Source organism: Sander lucioperca, chromosome 18 (assembly GCF_008315115.2).
Source record: "Sander lucioperca isolate FBNREF2018 chromosome 18, SLUC_FBN_1.2, whole genome shotgun sequence".
In the NCBI taxonomy this organism is placed as follows: domain Eukaryota; kingdom Metazoa; phylum Chordata; class Actinopteri; order Perciformes; family Percidae; genus Sander; species Sander lucioperca.
Window position 1 is genome coordinate 16,911,371 of NC_050190.1, and position 20,203 is coordinate 16,931,573.

Below are 20,203 nucleotides of genomic sequence, written 5' to 3' on the forward strand. Positions count from 1 at the left end.
ACTGGCTCAATACCAGAAGGAGAGAGCAAGAAAATCATCATACATCACTCTTATCGCACATTGCAATGAAAATACTGAAAACATCCGTTCAGAGGCTGCACACACTGACAAATTCCTGCCCTGGGTTGGTCTACATCCGTCAGCACAGATCGTTTGAACTGAGGAGTGGGAGACTCCTCCTCTGCCCTCCTCAACGTACCAATCTTCATAAACAATGAGGCGCTGCTCCTAGCAACAGAGCAATATGTGTGCCATGGGGAGGGAGGGCTTTATGAAACTCATGGAAAAAGTAGAAGTACGAAAGTCAATCAACTGACACAAGTCCTGGCTGGTTTAAATTGTTCTTTAGTATATTCCCTATGCTAAGACATATTGTGTAACTGTTACAGTACTTGTTATGAATTGAATGCAGTACTGTGTATGGACCTCTCTAAATTGTCTTTCTTCATCTTATGGAGAAAAAAAAACAACACATTTTCATAACAACATAAAAATATTTTCTTTAATGAAAAATATTAACACTTAAGACGGTGAAATAGGCACATCCTGATATTATTGCCAGCTGTGTTTACAACACTGCATTTTGACTTTATTGCTATCTACTGCCTGTGTACAGGAAGCAGTTTAAACAGGTCAGAACATGAACACACACAACAGCACAATCTTTCAAACATGTTGATAAATTACATAAAGTACAGTATTCACAAAGAGTCAGATATGAACGTGTAATGGAAGGTAGAAGACGCAGTACAGCTTGAACTAAACATTTCGTGGGTTTGGCACTGAGTAGAAGGAAAACTTTACACAGAAAACCACATGTGTTTGTAAAAACCATCTCCAAACCAAGGAGTGACTCATGTAATTGGTCTCAAGGCTAAATCTAAATTACACGGACTTGATTTTCTTTGCAAGGGCTGTAGAACTCCATCTGCAAAAATATCTCTGTGAATACTCTGACCCAAACCCACAACAGTGACCACATTCCAGATCAATGACACATATGCCTTTTGGTTCAGAATTTCAAGTTTTCTGACAGTGGACACAAAAACGGTAAAGAACTACCTCCATCATAGTTCAATCTCTAAACACACAAATGTCTGCTTTTAAGGAAGTGCCTGTAGAGGGAGGAAAAGCATATTTCCTTTCCAAAGACATAGTTTTTCATTAAGTCTTTGTCTTTATTCTCAGTATCTCAAGATATAGCAAGGCTGTATGAAGGAGCAGGCGTTTCAGGGGTGGTTTTGCCAGGCACCTTTAGAGTGTCTGACTCCATCAGGTTGCTTCCACTGGACATCGTGTTGGTCATGATGTGGCGAGAGTTATGTGACGAGATGATACATTCACTGCATTTTTTACCAACCAGGTAGACGATTTCGAAAATAGAGAGGACGATGCAGGCCAGGCTGGTGACCACCATGAAGATGGTGAAGATTCGTTTCTCAGTGGGCCGAGCGATGAAGCAGTCCACCTTGTTGGGACATGGCTCCTGTTCACACTTGATGAGCGAGGGGAAGTTGTAGCCTTCGTAGATGTGGTACACAAGGTAGACGAAGGTGGCGTCCACAGCTATTTTAAAGACCAAAGTGAGGACGTAGGTCCACCACAGGCCTCCACGCTTCTTGCCCGTGTTCACGTAGAGACGATGACAGTTCTCGCCATACTTAAGCCGGTGTTTCCTTTCCCTGTCGTCCCTGTAGGCTACATGCATCACCACCAGGAGAGAGGGGCAGGTGACAAAGATGAGCTGCAGGGCCCACAGCCGGACATGGGAGACGGGGAAGAAGTGGTCATAGCAAACATTGTGGCACCCGGGTTGAGCCGTGTTGCATTTGAAGTCTTTCTGTTCGTCGCCCCATACCTTCTCCGCTGCCACCACAAACACCATGACCCTGAAGAGGAAAACAATAGAGAGCCACACTCGGCCAAAAGCTGTGGAGTACTTGTTCACCCCACTGAGGAGGCCCTGGAGGAATGCCCAGTTCATGACGAGCTTTGTTCACAGCCTGTCTTCTCTTCCTGCTGATGGAAGACAGGGGAAGCTTTTTTCAGCTGAAGTGGCACAGACACAACTCAGGTATCTAACAGCCTGAGACAAAAAGAAAGCAGTCATATCACAGACATAGAAGAAACAACCCGAGGTGGAATTGGGTTATTAACATATTAATTCACGTGTTTATCTTGTTCGTAAATTATGTTTAAAAAAAAAATAATAATAAGCGCCAAAATATAGACATAAATGCTCCCTTAAACTTTTATTTAACAAAAGACTTTATCATTATCCTAGCAGAAACCTTTTAATTCGTCGCTATACTGAGACAGTCCGAGAACTCGTATTCTATCAGCCAGCCATTCACTTCCCAACGACTACGGTAAACTCTTTCAAGTTTGTACATTCCATGCGCAATTGCGCGTATCCCAAATATACACGTCTAAAACCTACTAAATCAGCGGAATCCGAACAACTTCGTGTTATTATTCAGTACTTTATAAATCAATTGTATTACTTACAGTTTAAACGCAGTTGTTGCGGTTCAGTGTCGGAGCTGGCTTTGGATGAACCTCACCGATGAGAAACTCAGTAGATTTCTCAAAAGAACGGGGGCGGAGGGGGTGGAGTTGTTTGCCTGCCATGTCTTCTGTCCGCTCAACCTGCTCAGGTGTGGCCTCTCCACGGCACTAAATACTTGTTTGTCCAATTTAAGAAAAAGGATGACGTCTAGTATTCTTTTTATTTAAGTTTGGATCAGTTATAGAGATTATGTAACGTGGTCAAACAGGCTCCCTGCACTTGATAATTTCGTTTTTTACATGAAACCCATTCATAGACCCTGAGGAAGGCTCAAGCCGATACGCGTTGGTGTATTTTTAATGTCTTGCCCTGTTAAAGGTCTTGTATCACTTTTTGTAAACAACCTTGAGTGCCTGGACTTTTTTATAACTTTTTTTAAATTCTTCCTCATTTCCGTGCCATTAATAGACCTATTTTAGCATGCTTGATTTGTTTAGTATACCAATTTGACACAAACTCAGATTTTATTTTTTACATTTTTTTTTTAACATTGACTTAGCATGTTACTAAAAAAGTTACAAATAAAGAAGAAAATATGTGCAATAAATAGGTAGTTATGCAGATATAAAGGGATAAGCCAACAATCAGCAGATCAATGTGACATTTCATTTGTACGAATGTTATAGACATCAAACAGTGGTTTCTTTATAAAACAAAAAACAAGTTTATTGAAATATTTACATGGCAGATGATGTAGGCTCAAAGTACAAAAAACCATGAACACACTCTCCGACATTCACCATAGACACATACACATACAAGCACACTATTCGTTTTCGTTCAAACATATTCTCCACAGTCAGAGATGATGACTTTCTGCTTCGGCTTGCCGTCTTTATTTCCCTGAGCCTGCAGAAAGAAAACACATTTAAAAGATACAGCAATTACTTGCCAAAATTCAGCATGATTGTCTTGCAAGCTTTTATTATAATATGACCAACTAATATCAACAGAACATTAGGCCCAGATAGATGTTTGAGTTCCACGTTTATGGGTACAATTATAATCTAGATAACATTATGAACAGTATGATCACCAATATTAACTTGCTATTTTTGCTACTTAAATCATGATTAACTTTATTCCTAAATCATCCCTAAAAATCATTCATAGCAATTGGTAAACCAGCTGATTCTTGTGCCAATTTTCAACTGTTTGCTAATTTGGGTTTCTGCTGTGAGAAAAAGAAAAGTGAGAAGGAAATAGTGATGTATATAGTTAAAGACCAAATCGGGTAAGAACTGAGGTTTGTTATGAGAGTGTTTTTTTGCTGTGAGTGACTTTACGCTTTTATTATCACTGAATTAACCCTTTATTTTATTGTGAAATTGAAACCTTCAACAGTATCATTATATATATATATATATTTTAGGAGTGACCTTGAATAGTTGAATATTCGATGCTTCGATCAAAGGAGCACGATTTGACTGCTAATCTCCCAGTTGAATCTCCGCAGAGGCGTTCAGAGCCCCAGTTCAGATCAAAGATTTGCGATGAGAAGAGTTGAAACTTGCAAATATTTGCAAAGACGTCGGTCTACAACGTTCTGAAACCTGCCAGTTTACACCAATGCGACGAGACGACGGTGTATTATCTTCATAGGAACGACTTTTTGTACTTCCGCTCTAACTTCTGACTTTCCGGCTTTTTTGTAGCTGGATATATCATTTGTTGCGTCCAAATATGAATGTGGATAACGTTAGTGATAGTGAGATGCTTGCTACAGTTGCATTTCTAGTGATGAAACGATGAAACGTTTTACGGTGCCCACTCCCCCCCCCCAAATATATTGCAGTCTCAGTAGACCCTTTTATCCCTTACCTCCATTGCACGGAGTACATCCATCCCCTCCACCAGATCTCCAAACACCACATGTTTACCATCCAGCCAGTCTGTTTTGTCATTGGTGATGAAGAACTGAGAGCCATTAGTGTTTGGCCCGGAGTTGGCCATGGAGAGCTGCCCTGTGAGCACGAGAGATAAGGTTTGGCCAGTTATCCATGGGAACTTCTAGTAAACGTAAACCATAATGCTCATTCACCTAGAGACCACCAACACACACTCCATGAGCTCCTTGCAAAATTCCTCACCTGGCGCGGTGTGCTTGAGGACAAAGTTTTCATCATCAAACTTCCGGCCATAGATGGATTTGCCACCGGTGCCGTTGTGGTTGGTGAAGTCACCTCCTTGGCACATAAACTGAGGGATGATGCGATGAAAGCTGCTGCCCTTAAAGCCAAATCCTTTCTCATGTGTGCACAGGCAGCGGAAATTCTCTATATAGGATGTAAGAAAAGATGTTGGTGTTACTATGTGCCAACTGAATATTTAGTTTTTTTTAAAGGGGAATGATATACTTAAGCACTTGTGGTTTTGTTTTACTCCTGTATAATTCATTTTAGTGTTAATTCTTTATGCAAGTAATCCAAACATTGTGCAGCTACAGTATATATTTTTGACAAAGATGTGATGGGAAAGCCCTACAAGCACACACACCTGCTGTCATGGGAACGATGTCAGCCCGAAGGAGGAAGCGTAGTCTCCCTGCTGCCTTGTTTCCAATCTTGATGTCCATGTAGACCTGAGGATTAACTCTTCCCTTTTTAGCCGGGGGCTCAGCCTGCAAAAACAAATCATACTTCGGTCACTATCTTGACAGTTTAAGAGTCAGAGTCACCAACGCACTTTAGAGAGAGAGCCATCTCACCTCCTCTGTTGCTGTGTTGGTTGTCTCTCCAGCTGCTGCTTCCCCCTCAGCCTCCTCTGTGGTCTTTCCTGAGAACTTCTTCAGCCAGTCATCGTCCGACCACACTGACGGAAAAGCAGAGTTAAAATCCGAACCAAGGCTTTAAACTACTGTCCAGGCAAAGGCTTCTATAAACAGGTTTTTATCAATCACCTGGTCGAGAAGAACCTTCCTTGATTCTCATGGGCTTGGCGGTGTTGACCCGGATTGTCCGTCCAAAAAGCTCAGACTCATTCTAGCAGGAAAAGAGAATAAAAACATCAATTTTTGGACTTTGGGTAAACTCACAATCGCTAGGTCTATTAAAGAAAAAGGAATAAAACTTCACTGACATTAATGTGGAGCAATGTGATCCACTTACCATGTTATCAATCGCTGCTGCAGCATCCTACAGAAGACAAAGGCCATAAACAGATTATGAGCGCAGAAACATTTACCATCCCAACTTATGTGCCAATTACCATCCATGTTCACACTGAATTCACTAGTCATGCTACCATAGACCTTTTCTAAATAAGACAGCATTGCAATTGAACTGTGTATAAAAGATGCCGATAAATGTATTAAATTCCTATTCACATGCTAGAGAACAGCCATATTAATAACTGTAAATCACCTCTCTTACACATCAAACAGAATATTTCTCTTGTGTTGCTATTATGATACACATTAAGTGCATTTTTATGTTTTATGGCTGTACTTAAAAGTTGATTCCATCAGCAAGCAGATGGATAACTGTGTTGCAAAATTCAGTTAAAATGTAGATAGTGTAGCTCAGTTAAGGTATGTTCAACATCTCTCGCATTAATGCAACTATACACCCTGAATTAGGCTTACTCTGAATATAACCTTATTCATGTTCATTCATTTGAAATATTAATGCATGAAGATTCCCATACAGGGTATTGTCTTTATTGGGTTCATATCACAATATTGCAGTCTTTAGTTTGTATTTCAGCACTGTCTGTAACCAGTACATACCTCTCCCAATTCAAACTCAATGAACGCAAATCCTCTGTGCTTTTCTGAAAACAGAACATAAAACATTAATACAGCTTAATATGTATCATACTCACAGTGATAAAATGTTACATAGAAACAGTGCAGTTACTATCACAGTTAATAGCAACCTTCTGATGTTACCTGTTTCATAGTCTAATGGTATCTGGATGTCAGTGATGTCTCCAAACGGAATAAAAGCTGCATGTAACACCTTCTCATCCACCTCCTCTGCCAGGCCACCTGACAGAAACACACCGTACTGAGACTGAGCTTATGAACAGTAAGTTATTGACATGTCGCTTAATATTAGTGGTAGTTAATATTAGAAGAAATATTAGTTTGTAACGATATTTAGAGGAGAGGATAACGGAGCAGGTTTACGTGCTACGTTCAAGAAACAATGAGAACCACTGGAGTCCTGAGTTCCTGAGGATAAAGCTTTTTGTTTTATTATTTGATTCCATGTATTCAGAGTTCATTTGACACGACGGACTTTACTCATAGCGTCTGGTAAACTGTGCAACGTTTACAAACAACGAAGTTGCCATGTTGAGGTGACGCTTTCATGTGTTACCGGCTTTTACATAATATGTGCACGCTATACATATGTCATATGTAGTTGTGTCTAATTTAATTATTTATAAAGTAATGTCCTTAAAACGCTAGCTAGATATACTGAAGCTATATACCTTTAATGTATTTTTTAAATAAAAAATAACATACTTACCAACATACAACACTCGTTTGTTAGCCGCCATATTGGATTTAACCTTTCAACTTTGACCCCCTCAGCTTGTCATTGGTGTAGTGAGGCTGAAGCCCGCCTCCCGACCACATTTCCTCTAGCGACACCTGTTGGAGGAAGCTGCTGTCACTTTAATTTCCCTTTTTTTATACTATAATATTAAACGTTTAACACTGTTTATAGTTTATAGTAGGTGTGTATTACGTGACTTACACTTTTTGTGTGGAGTTGCATGTTCTCCCAGACTTTCTTTGACATACTATTACCTTTTTATGACTATTTTTGACGTACTACTATGACTTTTTAATCACTATTTTCGAAATACTATACGATTACTTTTTTTTTTATCACTTTTTTCAACATACTATACTATGACGTTTTTCGACATACTATACTATGACACATACTATTACATACTATGATTTTTTATCACTTTTTCGATGTACTATACTGTCAATTTTTTTATCATTTTTTTTGACATACTATGCTATAACATTTTTATAACTTTTTTCGACATTCTATGCTATGGCATTTTTACCACTTTTTTTCAACATATCATACTATGACTATTTTCGTCATACTATACTATGACTTTTTTATCACTTTTTTTCGACATACGCTACTATCACTTTTTTCGACAAATAAGTCAAAAACTGTCAAGTCAGGTAGCTTAGAGTGATAAGCAAGTTATTGAAAGACACAAGGTTGAGTGATCAAGTCTTATATGTTTCATTAAGTTTTCAGCTCCAATATTCTTAGTGTAAGAGACAAATATGACGAAAACATGAGTTTGTGTGTTGGGTTAGGTAGCTTAGGGTGATGAGACTATGATTGGAGGACAGAAGGTTGAGTGTTCAATTCTTATGTTTCACTCAATTTTCTGGTCCAATATACTTAGTTTAAGAGACAAATGTGACAAAAACATGAGTTTGTGTGTCAGGATGGATAGCTTAGGGTGATAAGTCAATGATTGGAAACCAAAAGTTTGGGTGTTCAAGTCTTACTGGGTGCAATTAGTTTCAAGACCTAATTTACAGGAAAGAAGATAAAAAGCACAGTTGTGTTCCTGTCAGTCTCTTAACCAACCCGTTGTTTTGAAGAGATAAATGCACATTTCGACATAGGCTACCATACTATAATTTTTTTTATATTTTTTTTCGACATACTATACTATGACTTTTTCGACATGCTATACTATGACTTTTTTTTGACAGATTGGGACGAAGACATGAACTTTTGTGTCATGTTAGCTTAGGGTCATAAGACAATGATTGGAAGTCAAAAGCTTGGGTGTTCAAATCTTATTGGGTGCAATGAGTTTCAAGACCTAATTTACAGGAAAGAAGATGAAGAGAAACGTTTTGTTCCTTTCAGTCTCTTTCCCAACCAATTTTTTTCAAAATATTATACTATGACTTTTTTATTACTTTTTAACTTAACTTAAATTAACTTAACTTTTAACTTCTTTCAACATACTATACTTTGATTATTTTCAAAATAGTATACTATGACTTTTTATGACATACTGACTATGACTTTTTATCACATACTATAACTTTTTTTTATCAATCTCATTGACATACTTTTACATTACATGTCACTTAGCTGACGCTTTTATCCAAAGCAACTTACAATTGCTATATATGTCAGAGGTCGCACACCTCTGGAGCAACTATGGGTTAAGTGTCTTGCTCAGCAACACATTGGTTGATGTATCGCAGCGGGAATTGAACCCAGATCTCCCACCCCAAAGGCATGTGTAATATCCCCATTTTTTTCGACTTACTATACTGTGACTTTTTTCACTTTTTTCGACATACTATACTTTGACTTTTTTCATAATTTTTTTTATTCATACTATGCCATGAATTTTTTATCACTTTTTCCGACATACTATACTATGACTTTTTTGACATGCTATACTATGACTTTTTATCACTTTTTTCGACATACTATACTATGACTTTTTTCGACATATTATACTATGACTTTTTCATGACAACAAGTTTGTGTCAGGTCAGATAGCTAAGAGTATGATTGGACCACAGAAGGTTTAGTGTTTAAATCTTCAGTGTTTTGGTAAGTTTTGAGTTCCAATATACTAAGTGAAAGAGACAAATATGCCAAAAACAAAGTTATTTGTCAGGTCAGATAGCTTAGAGTGATAAGAGAATGTTTGGAAGACAGAAGGTTGAGTGATCAAATCTTATATGTTTCAGTGAGTTTTCAGGTCCAATTTACTAAGTGTAAGCGACAAATATGACAAAAACTTGAACTTATTTATAAGGTTAGATAGCTTAGGGTTATAATAAGACAATGATTGGAAGACAGAAGGTTGTGTCTTAAAGTCTAATAGGTTGCAATTGCTTTCATGACCTCCTTTACCAGTTGTTTTGAAGAGATAAATGCACTTTTCGACATACAATACTATGACATTTTTCCCACTTTTTTTCAACTTACTATACTGTGACTTTTTTCACTTTTTTCGACTTACTATACTATGACTTTTTTATTTTTTTTTCCGACATATTATACTATGACTTTTTATTATTTTTTTTGACATGCTATGCCATGAATTTTTATCACTTTTTTAGACATACTATACTAGGACCTTTTCGACATGCTGTACTATGACTTTTTTTTATCACTTTTTTCGACATACTATATTATCTTGACATGAGTTCCTTGACATGCTATACTATGAATTTTTCATTTTTTTTGACATATTATACCATAACTTTTTCGACATACTATACTATGACTTTTTTGACATACTGTACTATTATTTTTTTATAAATTCTTTCGAAATACTATCACTTTTATATCACTTTTTCCGACATACTACAGTATATTATGACTTTTTCGACATGCCGTACTATGACCTTTTTATATATTTTTTCAATATACTATATTATGACTTTTTTGACATACTATCCTATGATTTTTTAATCACTTTTTTCAACATACTATACTTAACTTTTTTATCACTTTTTTCGACATACTATACTATGATGTTTTCGACATACTATACTATGACTTTTTTATCGAATTTTGACATACTATACTATGACATTTTTTCCCACTTTTTTCCGACATACTATACTGTGACTTTTTTATATTTTTTTTCGATGTACTATTCCATTACTTTTTCGACATGCTATACTATGACTTTATCTATTTTTCGACATACTATACTATGACGTTTTTATAATTTTTTTTGACATAGCATACTATACTTTTTTATCAAATTTTTTGACATACTATATTGTGAGTTTCTTGACATGCTATACTATGACTTTTTTGACATACTATACTATTACTTTTTTATACATTTTTTCGAAATGCTATACTATGACTTTTTTATCACTTGTTTCGACATACTACAGTATACTATTACTTTTTCAACATACTATACTTGAATTTTTTATCGAATTTTTTGACATGCTGTACTATGACTTTTTTATCACTTTTTTCGACATACGATACTATGACTTTTTTTATAATTTTTTTGACATACTATTCCATTACTTTTTCGACATGCTATACTATGACTTTTTTTTATCACTTTTTTCGACATACTATATTATCTTGACATGAGTTTCTTGACATGCTATACTATGAATTTTTAATTTTTTTTGACATATACCATAACTTTTTCGACATACTATACTATGACTTTTTTGACATACTATACTATTATTTTTTTATAAATTTTTTCGAAATACTATCACTTTTTTATCACTTTTTCCGACATACTACAGTACACTATGACTTTTTCGCCTTCTCGTACTATGACCTTTTTATATATTTTTTCAATATACTATATTATGACTTTTTTGACATACTATCCTATTTTTTTAATCACTTTTTTCAACATACTATACTTAACTTTTTTATCACTTTTTTCAACATACTATACTATGTTTTCGACATACTATGACTTTTTTATCGAATTTTATGACATACTATACTATGACATTTTTTCCCACTTTTTTCCGACATACTATACTGTGACTTTATTTTACTTTTTTCGACATACTATACTATGACTTTTTTATAATTTTTATTGATGTACTATTCCATTACTTTTTCGACATACTATACTATGACGTTTTTAATCATTTTTTTCGACATAGCATACTACACTTTATCACATTTGACATACTATATTGTGAGTTTCTTGACATGCTATACCATGACTTTTTTGACATACTATACTATTATTTTATACATTTTTTCAGAATACTATACTATGACTTTTTCGACATGCCATACTATGACTTTATAAATTTTTTTCCAACATACTATACTGTGACTTTATCACTTTTTTCAACATACTATAACTTCTTTGTAAACTACTGCTGTAAAGAAATAGTGGCACAGATAGGCAAAAAATTTGAGACCCTATCATTTCTTACTCTTTATTTTGCATCCTTCATCCCTTTCCCACTTTTTCAGTTATTTATACTGCTTCAGCTGCTTTCCATGTTTATTCAAGTCATATTTACGGAACTATTTTCACTTCTTCACCTTCTTATGCAATTATGCCAGCAATCCAGTTTAGCTTTAGCAATTTAGCTTTTCAGCATTCACAAGCATTTTTTGCAGGATATGAATTTTTTTTTTCCTACTCCTGCAGTGCCCTGTCTATTCTGCCGTTTACCCTGTTCTTCTCTGTGCACTACTGACAGGTAAGTTTGTCAGATACACAACTGAAACTGAATAAAATTGGTTATAAGAAAACATTAACATTACACAACAGTGGTCAACTTGATATATCATACCTTTATTGAGAATACCACACACCCATGATAACATTATAGGATGGAGGAATCCATCATTTCAAATCAAAACATCCAAGCAAAGAAAAAGAACAAGGCTCATTTTCCTTTTCGAAAAAGGTTTCTCTCCTTTGCCACAAAATGAAGGGCCTTCATTCAAGATTCATTTGCATTATTGATTTTGGTATGCAGTTTAAAAGTTTTACAGAACAAAAAAAAATTATGAACTGTAATATTTGTTTCAAAATGTTCAAGTATATTTTCATTTTTTTCTTCATTTTTGCATAATTCTTCAGAGGAGTCAGGTGTTTGCAGTCAGTGTAGTGCGTCGCTCCCCATCTCTGCTCATTGTCCTGAAACACAATTACTTTTTTATAACTACCACAAAACGTATTATGCTTATTATACTTAATTTTGTATGAACAGCTTGACTGATAATGTATTATCATACCAATTCAATTCAGCACGCAGTCTTCAGGATGGGGCAGCAGCAGCAGTAGTAGCCATGCTGCCCACTTTCTGCGTGGCATCTTTCTTTGCCTGGTGGGCTTGTAGCACGGCGACAGCTTCTTCCACCTGTACATACATAACATCAAACATAAATAATGACACAGTGTGTTCTATGGATAACGGACATTTCAGTATGACAATATGGCAGAGAGGGAGAGGTAGCGAAGTACCTTTGAGCGTAGAGATTCATGAGACTCCAGCATATGCAGCAGTTCAGAGTTGTCAATCTCCAGCAGCATGCCAGTGATCTTTCCTGCCAGGTTGGCATGCATGGACTGAATCAGTGGGAAAAGACGCTCACCTATTTGGAAATAAATTGAGAATAAATTAACGTAATAAAAACTTAAAAGCATTACAGTTCATTCATTATGATACAGGATTCTTACCTAGCATTTGTTTCTGCTCCTGAGGGGGCGCAGCAGCCAGCATGGATGCTGTGAGAGGCTCCTGACCCTGAACGTGCACAGCTGGCTGAGCCTAGAAAGGACAGATAAGGAAAATAGAAAGGATATGTAGGTTTGGGGGCTTTATATGACAGCAACACAAGATGATGTGACTGGTCTTTTGCCCATACCTGCTGCAAGGCAATAGGTTGCACCACCTGGGGGTTGGGGTTACGGACACCAGTGGCATATTTGTAAGGAGGCATGGCACGGGGGCCGGAGACTCCCATTGAGGGACGAGGAGCCATGGCCTGGCCAGAGGCTAGCAGAGAGTTGGCAAAATGGAGCAGAATTCAGTGTCTTGACAACCTCTACTGTTCATGTAAGATCAATAAAATGCTTAAGCCAGAGCCAATGAGCTGAAGGTGATCATTTTGGTCAATTGTCATTAGTGAACACACCTCGTGGGCCCTGTGTGCCGCCACCAGGACTCATGTGTCTCAGGTTGGCGCGTGGTCCTGGCTGACGCAGCGAGCTGGGTATCCCTTGGAAACCACCTGGGAGTGTTAAGAAGCAGAGACTAAAACAATGGGATGCAATACAAAACTTAATTGAAAATGTATATATTTTAAATAGGTCCATTACAGTTAACTATTTACATTAGGTAACTGAAAGTGTATCAAAGATAGTGCATCTATCATATAGTGCCACATAATCACCTTGACCTCTGCCACCTTGTTGCTGCCATCGGGGGTTGGGTCGCATTTGGGCGAGCTGATTGGGTGCATAGTATGTAGTCCTATTCTGGGCCTGGTGTATACAAGTAAGTGACATTTATAAATGTATGGCATTAAAGTCACACCCTCCTGAAACTGATGTAAATGCCTTTTTAATTGGTGGCATTTTACTGAAATAAAATAGAAACAAAAGTTTGCCTGAAATGCAGTTCAAAAACTTCACTTGGAGTTGTTGGGAATCATCATAGCTTTCTTGACATTCTAAATTTGAATAACGTATGTTCATTTTAGAGCTTTTCCAAAACCTAATAAGCTAACAGGCTAAAAAGCTTCAAAGAGCTGAGATGAACTGTAGTCTGAGTCAGCTGATAATTATCCGTGGCTTTGTACTAGGAGCGACGTCCATTTTTTATATTAAAAATCATAGCCACTTTACATACATACTATCTTCTCAGACTTTGATTCTCTCACCTGTGGCACAGCTGGCATGAAGTAGCCACTGGTGGGCTGGAACTGATTAATGATGGCGTTAGCCGGCATGGCCCTCATGCCAGCAATACGCTGCATGTACTGGTTGGTGAGGTGGGCTTTGCGCTCCTCCTTGCGCTGAGCGAGAGCCACATAGAGGGGTTTGGAGCCAACGATGCGTCCATTCATCTCAGTCACGGCCTTGGTGGCTTCTTCGGGGGAGGAGAAGCAGACAAAGCCGAAGCCCTTGGAGCGACCCTCCTCTAGCATCACCTAATATAGAGACAGATTGTGTTTGGGTAACTTCAAACACACAATATTGTCAACACTGTTGCTATATTCATATTGCAGTGATGCATTATCTGTTCTCTATTGGTGATGCATTGAAACATCTGTTTGATCATTCTCACCTTTGCACTTGTAATAGACCCGAATGGAGAGAACTCCTTGCGCAGTTTCTCATCATCAATGGTGTCATCCAGGTTTTTAATATAAAGATTAACACCCTGAAACCAAAAGACAAAGTAATGATACATATGTAGCAGCTTCTAATGGGTTACAATTTAAGATTGATTTGATTAATTAAGGGCTTAGTCTCTACAGACCTGATAACGACTGATCCTCTCTTGTTTCAGCAGCTCAAACTTCCTCTTCAGCTCCGCCTGCCGCTCCATCTTCTTCTGGGCCCGGCCCACAAACACAGTCTTGCCGTTGAGATCGGTGCCATTTACCTCTTCGACAGCCTTTGGACGAAATTATTATTATCAGAGAAGACTTACCAATACAGACTAATCACTTAGTACATTTTCATGAGGCCAAAGTACCTTGTTAGCGTCCTCATGTTTCTCGTAACTAACAAACCCAAAGCCTCTGGATTTGCCGGTGGGGTCTGTCATCACCTTCACGCTGAGTGTTTTACCTGCAGAGGTTAAAGGTCAGATAAGTGGATGTCAGACCACATCAAAGTTTGGATTTATACCCTTGAATATAGTCCCATTTTACCGTATTTGTCGAAAACCTCCTTCAGCTGCTCATCATTCATATCATCCCCAAAGTTCTTGATGTAGACATTGGTAAACTCCTTGGCTTTAGCACCAAGTTCAGCCTCCCGTTCCTTGCGAGATTTGAAACGACCCACAAACCTGAAGATAGAGGGAGGGCAGCGAAACACACTCTTGTAAAACAGTCCTGACAGAAGTGAGAAAACAAACCAGGATCCATCTCTTTTGACTTCCTTTTGCAGATCTAAAAACACTCTTGATCCGGTAGAGGACGACCTGATCACGCAAGCACGATAAATAAAAGAGAGCACATTCTTTTACAAAAACCAAACAGTGGCAACATCCACAAAACAAATTCATAGCTACATTTCATCAAGTGACTCATCATTCCTGGGGTAACCAATAAAAAAACATCCAACTGCTGTTAATGACACCAGGGGCAGGCAGATATGTTGGCATGCTAGACATCACAGTGACAACCATCCTAATTCTTGGTCCAAAACTTGATGAGGAGGTGGACGGAGAGGGATGGAGGAACAGAGTCTCACAGTACAAAGGAAAGCTGAGGACCAAATTATCTTATATACCTTGCTATGACGACCTCTCCCCTTCCGCCATCCAGTATTGCATTCCTGCATTCGATCCATCACTAAAACACACAAGCGTGGTCATACACACACACATACAAACACTCCAAGACGGGTGACCAGCGGGTGGACAAATGAGGCAAAAGAATATGCGTCTGGTAGGAAAGACAAGAGTAAGTACGAGTTTTTAGTTTGTTATCTATCAGTTCAGAGGTTATCTTCATACTTGCGGTAGAGAGAGATGGGCTTATTAGTCAGATTATTCACACACAAACTCACCAATTGAAAAGCACACAAAAAGTCAGTTCACTCAACACAAGTCAGGTTGATACACACAGTACAACACCGTCCGATACATATAAAAGCTATTACCATATTCACCATAAGCTCAATAAGTACTGTGCTTTCATTGTCATGATAACTAAGTACTGTCAAAATCATTTTAAAGTTCAAGCTTAATTCTTCAACAGTCTTTTCAAAACACTACCAACAATGAATGCCACTTTGTCCCCAGTTCCTAAATGATCAGACACTCACACCTTGCGGTCATTCAGAAGCATGCCGTTCATTTTCTCAATGGCACGATCAGCAGCATCCTGGGTCTCAAAGTGGACAAAAGCGTAGCCCTTGGAGCCATTTTCATCACACACCACCTGGAGCAGAGGAAGACTTACGGGTAAATATGCATACGGTAGAGAGGCATCATTACACATGCACGCAATTTCTTCACTTGAAAACAGAAGTTTAAGATCTTGGGAAATACGCTTATTCGCGTCCTTGCTGAGAGTTAGACGAGAAGATCAATACCACTCTCAAATCTGCAGCCAGTTACCTAGTTCTGTCCAAATTAACATGTTTACTCTTATTTAATTCATACAAAAACAAAGTGTAAAAGCAGTATTTTGTGGTTTTACAATTCAGATGTCACTTCAATAAGCTATACATAACTGGTGAGCTTTAGACTATAGATGTGTTTTGTTACCTTTGGACCAAGACAGGCTAGCTGTTTCCAGTCTTTATTCTAAACTAACCAGCTGCTGGCTGTAGCTTCATATTCCACTGTCGGACATACAGTAAGTGGTATCATTCGTCTCATCTAACTTTCTGAAAGAAAGCGAATAAATGTATTTGTGTGGCAGTATTGCTACAATGTGACTAGTTTTTTGTTGGAACTAGGAGAGACGGCGTATGAGTTTACATGAAAATGTTTTAAGTGCATTAGAATAGTATTCAAATTTATAATCTAATTTAAGCATAATTTGTGTGAAATCTCCAAGCAGGAACAGCGTTTCCAAAAGTGAAAATATATACAGCATAAAAGAAACATCTTCCCGTTTTAAAGTCCCTCAGTCATATTTATGACAATTGTACCTTGCAGGAGAGGATGTTGCCAAAGGCAGAGAAGGTGTCGTACAAGGCTTTGTTATCAATGGACTTGTCAAGGTTCTTGATGAACACGTTGCCCACTCCAGACTTCCTGAGGGAGGGGTCTCTTTGGGACCACATGATTCTGATTGGCTTCCCTTTTACCACGTCAAAGTTCATGGTGTCCAGGGCTCTCTCAGCTGGAAGGAGGAATTGCAGAGAGATGGAGGGAAACGTCATTAATCTCAAACTATATCAGTCACTACTATGTATGCTACATATCATTCTTCCATCTACCATGGTCAATACATGGACTGTAGTGCTTTCACACAAGGAAGTTCTATTCCAGTAACCGTTGTTATAATGCAGCTATCCCTTTAAACCACAACCACAGCATAACATCCCAGAGAAATAACATGAAGTTACAGTAAAGTGTATTAGTATTAGTCGGTTTGCCCTCCTGTGCAGTTTGTGCAACAATGGAGTATTTCAGCTGCCAGCCCATTAACAAGGCACATGTAACATGGTTGAGATACTGCAGTAGACCATGTGGCTGATGAGCAGCTGGGACAAGTGAGGGGCAGCTGCAGTGGGCAAGCTGGGAGCACATTCCCCTTCTCTAACTCACCACATGCTGCTGGGCCACGTCCCACCTAGGCCAGTTGCAGCAACAGTGCAGCAGGCCCTCATAACAAAAACTGGGCTTAAATTGTGGTGTTAAGATGTCATAGCTTTAATTTGCTCAAATCATTATGCCAGTTTAATCACTAGGGTTCAATTTATACAATTTCTTTCAATTTCTCTACATCTATTGATTTAACTCTCATATAGGCTCTGTCAATGTTGGCGCACATGCCAAAACATCCTTTTGTTCAGTCACTCTACAGTAACAGACACACACAGGCCAGGCTTCCCAACTAAAAGTGTCTGGTAAACAAAACGGAGCTGCCTTGCGTCTGCTGGCATCAGCAGTTTAGTTTGCAATTGTACTTCACAACCCGTGTGTTCAGAGAAGGTGTGTGACTGTTGTCAAACATGTGGTCTTCTGGAAGATTCAGAGAGGGAATCGATAGTTTTAAAAAGGCCAACGTGATCCATGTAATACATAATTATCTGTATCTGTAAGTGATGTTATTTAGAATAGTGAAATAGTGTGGTGAAATGTTGACAGGGTTGATTTACTTGTTAACCAATTATGTCATGTTAAGAACTTAAAAGTATTGCAACCCGGCAAATTTTGGGCTGCTCAAAAAGATGTTCTATATTTAGAGAGGGGTCCTGGGAGGTATGTGCTGGCTTGGAGTGTGAGTAGAGCATTCTCTACCATTGATGGGGAAGAGAGACGCAAAAAGAATGCTCAGATGAGCAACACTAGGTCTTGTGAGTGTTTACACATACAGACCAACCTTGACTATTGCCTTACTCCGCATGATATCAGATGCACTAAGTAGTTATAATTAATAACAAGCAGCAAGCTATTGCCCCACAGGCACATGCTAGGACTCCATTTAAATACCCAACACCCCCCCCCCCATTTCTACACTTCCAATAACAAATTGTGTTCTCACTTGTGGGTCTTCTTACATTTACTCAAGTGAGTGATACCACCTTCCTGGAAGTGAGCCAGTTGTAACCTATCGTTACTCGAGCTTTTGGTAAGCGACTCCAGCACAGATAAATTGTGACAGGTGTTTAACGTTGATACAAGAGGCAAAGAAGTCCACACAATGTATCACCAGGCCTCCAAAGACAACCACAACACCTGCTACTATTGCTCAATGCTTTGATACCAGTTTAAGTGGTTAATATATTACACAAACCAACTATGATTCAGATAATCCTTAACGAGTTAAAAAAAATAAAAGTTAGGATTAAATCCAAACCGAAACCAGTTCAAGTATTTGATATTAATGCGTGTACCAGACAATACACATAAGACATGTCTAGAAGGCAGTGCAGGGGCTATTGTTCAGCTGTGCTTGTCCCTTCTCTTGCTTTCAGTGAACATATACCAGCAGAGGGCAATGGGAATAGTTTCACTCTACAGCCCTTTAAATAGGAGCAGAAATGGGTCATTTGGGCAAAATAAGTGATATCTGCTAAATGAGTTTCTTTTCCTAAATGATTGCTATAAAATTACTTCTAAGCACATGTCAGACTGCACGTTTGTGAGGGCTTTAACTCTGGTAGTGATTTTGTATTCAACAACTGGGGCATGCTTATATGGGTCAAAATGAGTGCTCCAATCAGTCTGAGGAACTGATTGTCTTATTTAGAGACTGCAAACATGTCACTTTATAGTTCAGTTAAAGTCCAGTGCTTTGTATTGCAGCGTATTCTGATTTTGCATTTGGTTATGCAGACAGTTGTAGGACTGACATTGAAAACATATGGTGACATTGTCAATATTTTAAGGATGCACGATTTCTGTTGCATCTTAAAGCTGCATGCAAGTAACATGATCAAACTGCACAGTGATCACTCATCAGGTTTCTTTTCTTACCGTCAGCAGGTTGAGAGAAGTTCACATAAGCATATCCGAGGGAGCGCCGGGTGATCATGTCTCGGCATACCCGAATAGAGAGCACAGGTCCGGCTGGGCTGAATTTCTCATACAGCATAGCCTCCGTGATATCGGGGTGCAGGTCGCCAACGTAGAGAGAAGCCATCGGATAACTCCCCGCCGTCGCTGTGTTCATATCTCGGACTTCGCAATAGAAATGAATGAAAGGCTATCCTTTTAAAAAAAAAAAAAAAAAAAAAAAAAAAACGCCAGAAGAATGCTCGAATGAGCTGTATTCCGGGTCCGAATTGCGCTTCAATTCTCACCTAACAAACAGCCTAAGAGACAGCTGGCTCTCTGGTTCAGCTTGAGAAAATGTCAAACCAAAAATTACGATATTAAAAATGTTCTCTTCTGAACTATTTCTTCCTTTAATACGCCAACTTCGGGTAAAGCCGGCCTCTTGTTTTCTGTATTTTTGTAAATTAGTTTTGCTTTTTTTTACGTTTGTATTTCTTTAGGTATTACAGTAGTACTTGTTTTTAAGATTTTGTTGATTTTATATTTTTTATTTTATTTTTATTTTAAGTTTTAGGAACAGTGAGTTAGACACTCACGGTTGCTTTGTGGCCGGGGAAAGAGACTGCGTGAGGAAAAGCGTGGGCACTTTATAGAGAGTGGCAGAGTGCGGAGGAAATAGTGGCCAGGGTCATAACATGGGAAAGAAAAAAAAGGAAACTGCGCATGCGGTGTAAAAGAGAGAGAGCACAGTACTATCCCAACTACAGAGCCCAGCTCCCCACAGC

At 38.3% G+C, this 20,203-nt stretch overlaps 3 protein-coding genes across 7 annotated transcripts; all 3 read right to left on the reverse strand.

Moving 5' to 3' along the window:
- Window positions 1–484: 484 nt before the first annotated feature.
- LOC116042518 (gap junction beta-4 protein-like) lies at window positions 485–2,683 on the reverse strand. Of its 5 annotated transcripts, none has more exons than XM_031288702.2 (2): window positions 2,509–2,683; window positions 485–2,019 (listed from the first exon to the last, which is right to left on the reverse strand). In XM_031288702.2, the coding sequence occupies exon 2, from the start codon at window positions 1,982–1,984 to the stop codon at window positions 1,193–1,195; it is 792 nt and encodes a 263-aa protein (XP_031144562.1). In that variant the 5' UTR covers window positions 1,985–2,019; window positions 2,509–2,683; the 3' UTR covers window positions 485–1,192. The 5 variants fall into 5 exon arrangements, with proteins under 5 accessions (XP_031144562.1, XP_031144563.1, XP_035850789.1 ...); XM_031288703.2 differs by having other exon boundaries at window positions 485–2,016; window positions 2,509–2,663; XM_035994896.1 differs by having other exon boundaries at window positions 485–2,049; window positions 2,509–2,663.
- Window positions 2,684–3,209: 526 nt separating this feature from the next.
- ppie (peptidylprolyl isomerase E (cyclophilin E)) lies at window positions 3,210–7,152 on the reverse strand. The gene is made up of 10 exons (XM_031288632.2): window positions 7,045–7,152; window positions 6,459–6,557; window positions 6,297–6,340; window positions 5,677–5,703; window positions 5,469–5,550; window positions 5,277–5,380; window positions 5,066–5,189; window positions 4,660–4,845; window positions 4,391–4,533; window positions 3,210–3,418 (listed from the first exon to the last, which is right to left on the reverse strand). Exons 1-10 carry the CDS (start codon window positions 7,073–7,075, stop codon window positions 3,350–3,352), a joined length of 909 nt encoding a protein of 302 aa, XP_031144492.1. The 5' UTR covers window positions 7,076–7,152; the 3' UTR covers window positions 3,210–3,349.
- Window positions 7,153–11,827: 4,675 nt separating this feature from the next.
- pabpc4 (poly(A) binding protein, cytoplasmic 4 (inducible form)) lies at window positions 11,828–20,050 on the reverse strand. The gene is made up of 15 exons (XM_031288630.2): window positions 19,398–20,050; window positions 16,901–17,094; window positions 16,067–16,182; window positions 14,944–15,083; window positions 14,766–14,860; window positions 14,547–14,684; window positions 14,352–14,447; window positions 13,945–14,214; window positions 13,456–13,546; window positions 13,198–13,293; window positions 12,928–13,058; window positions 12,740–12,830; window positions 12,524–12,654; window positions 12,295–12,419; window positions 11,828–12,196 (listed from the first exon to the last, which is right to left on the reverse strand). Exons 1-14 carry the CDS (start codon window positions 19,591–19,593, stop codon window positions 12,318–12,320), a joined length of 1,887 nt encoding a protein of 628 aa, XP_031144490.1. The 5' UTR covers window positions 19,594–20,050; the 3' UTR covers window positions 11,828–12,196; window positions 12,295–12,317.
- Window positions 20,051–20,203: the final 153 nt, after the last annotated feature.

Coding starts and splice junctions, on each gene's coding strand:
- LOC116042518 (XM_031288702.2), bottom strand. CDS start 1,984: ATGAACTGGGCATTCCTCCAGGGCCTCCTCAGTGGGGTGAACAAGTAC.
- ppie (XM_031288632.2), bottom strand. CDS start 7,075: ATGGCGGCTAACAAACGAGTGTTGTATGTTG. Junction 6,341..6,458: donor ACCATTAGACTATGAAACAG/GTAACATCAGAA, acceptor TTCTGTTTTCAG/AAAAGCACAGAGGATTTGCG. Junction 5,704..6,296: donor TTGAGTTTGAATTGGGAGAG/GTATGTACTGGT, acceptor TGTCTTCTGTAG/GATGCTGCAGCAGCGATTGA.
- pabpc4 (XM_031288630.2), bottom strand. CDS start 19,593: ATGAACACAGCGACGGCGGGGAGTTATCCGATGGCTTCTCTCTACGTT. Junction 16,183..16,900: donor GCAACATCCTCTCCTGCAAG/GTACAATTGTCA, acceptor CCTCTGCTCCAG/GTGGTGTGTGATGAAAATGG. Junction 14,215..14,351: donor GGTCTATTACAAGTGCAAAG/GTGAGAATGATC, acceptor TCTCTATATTAG/GTGATGCTAGAGGAGGGTCG.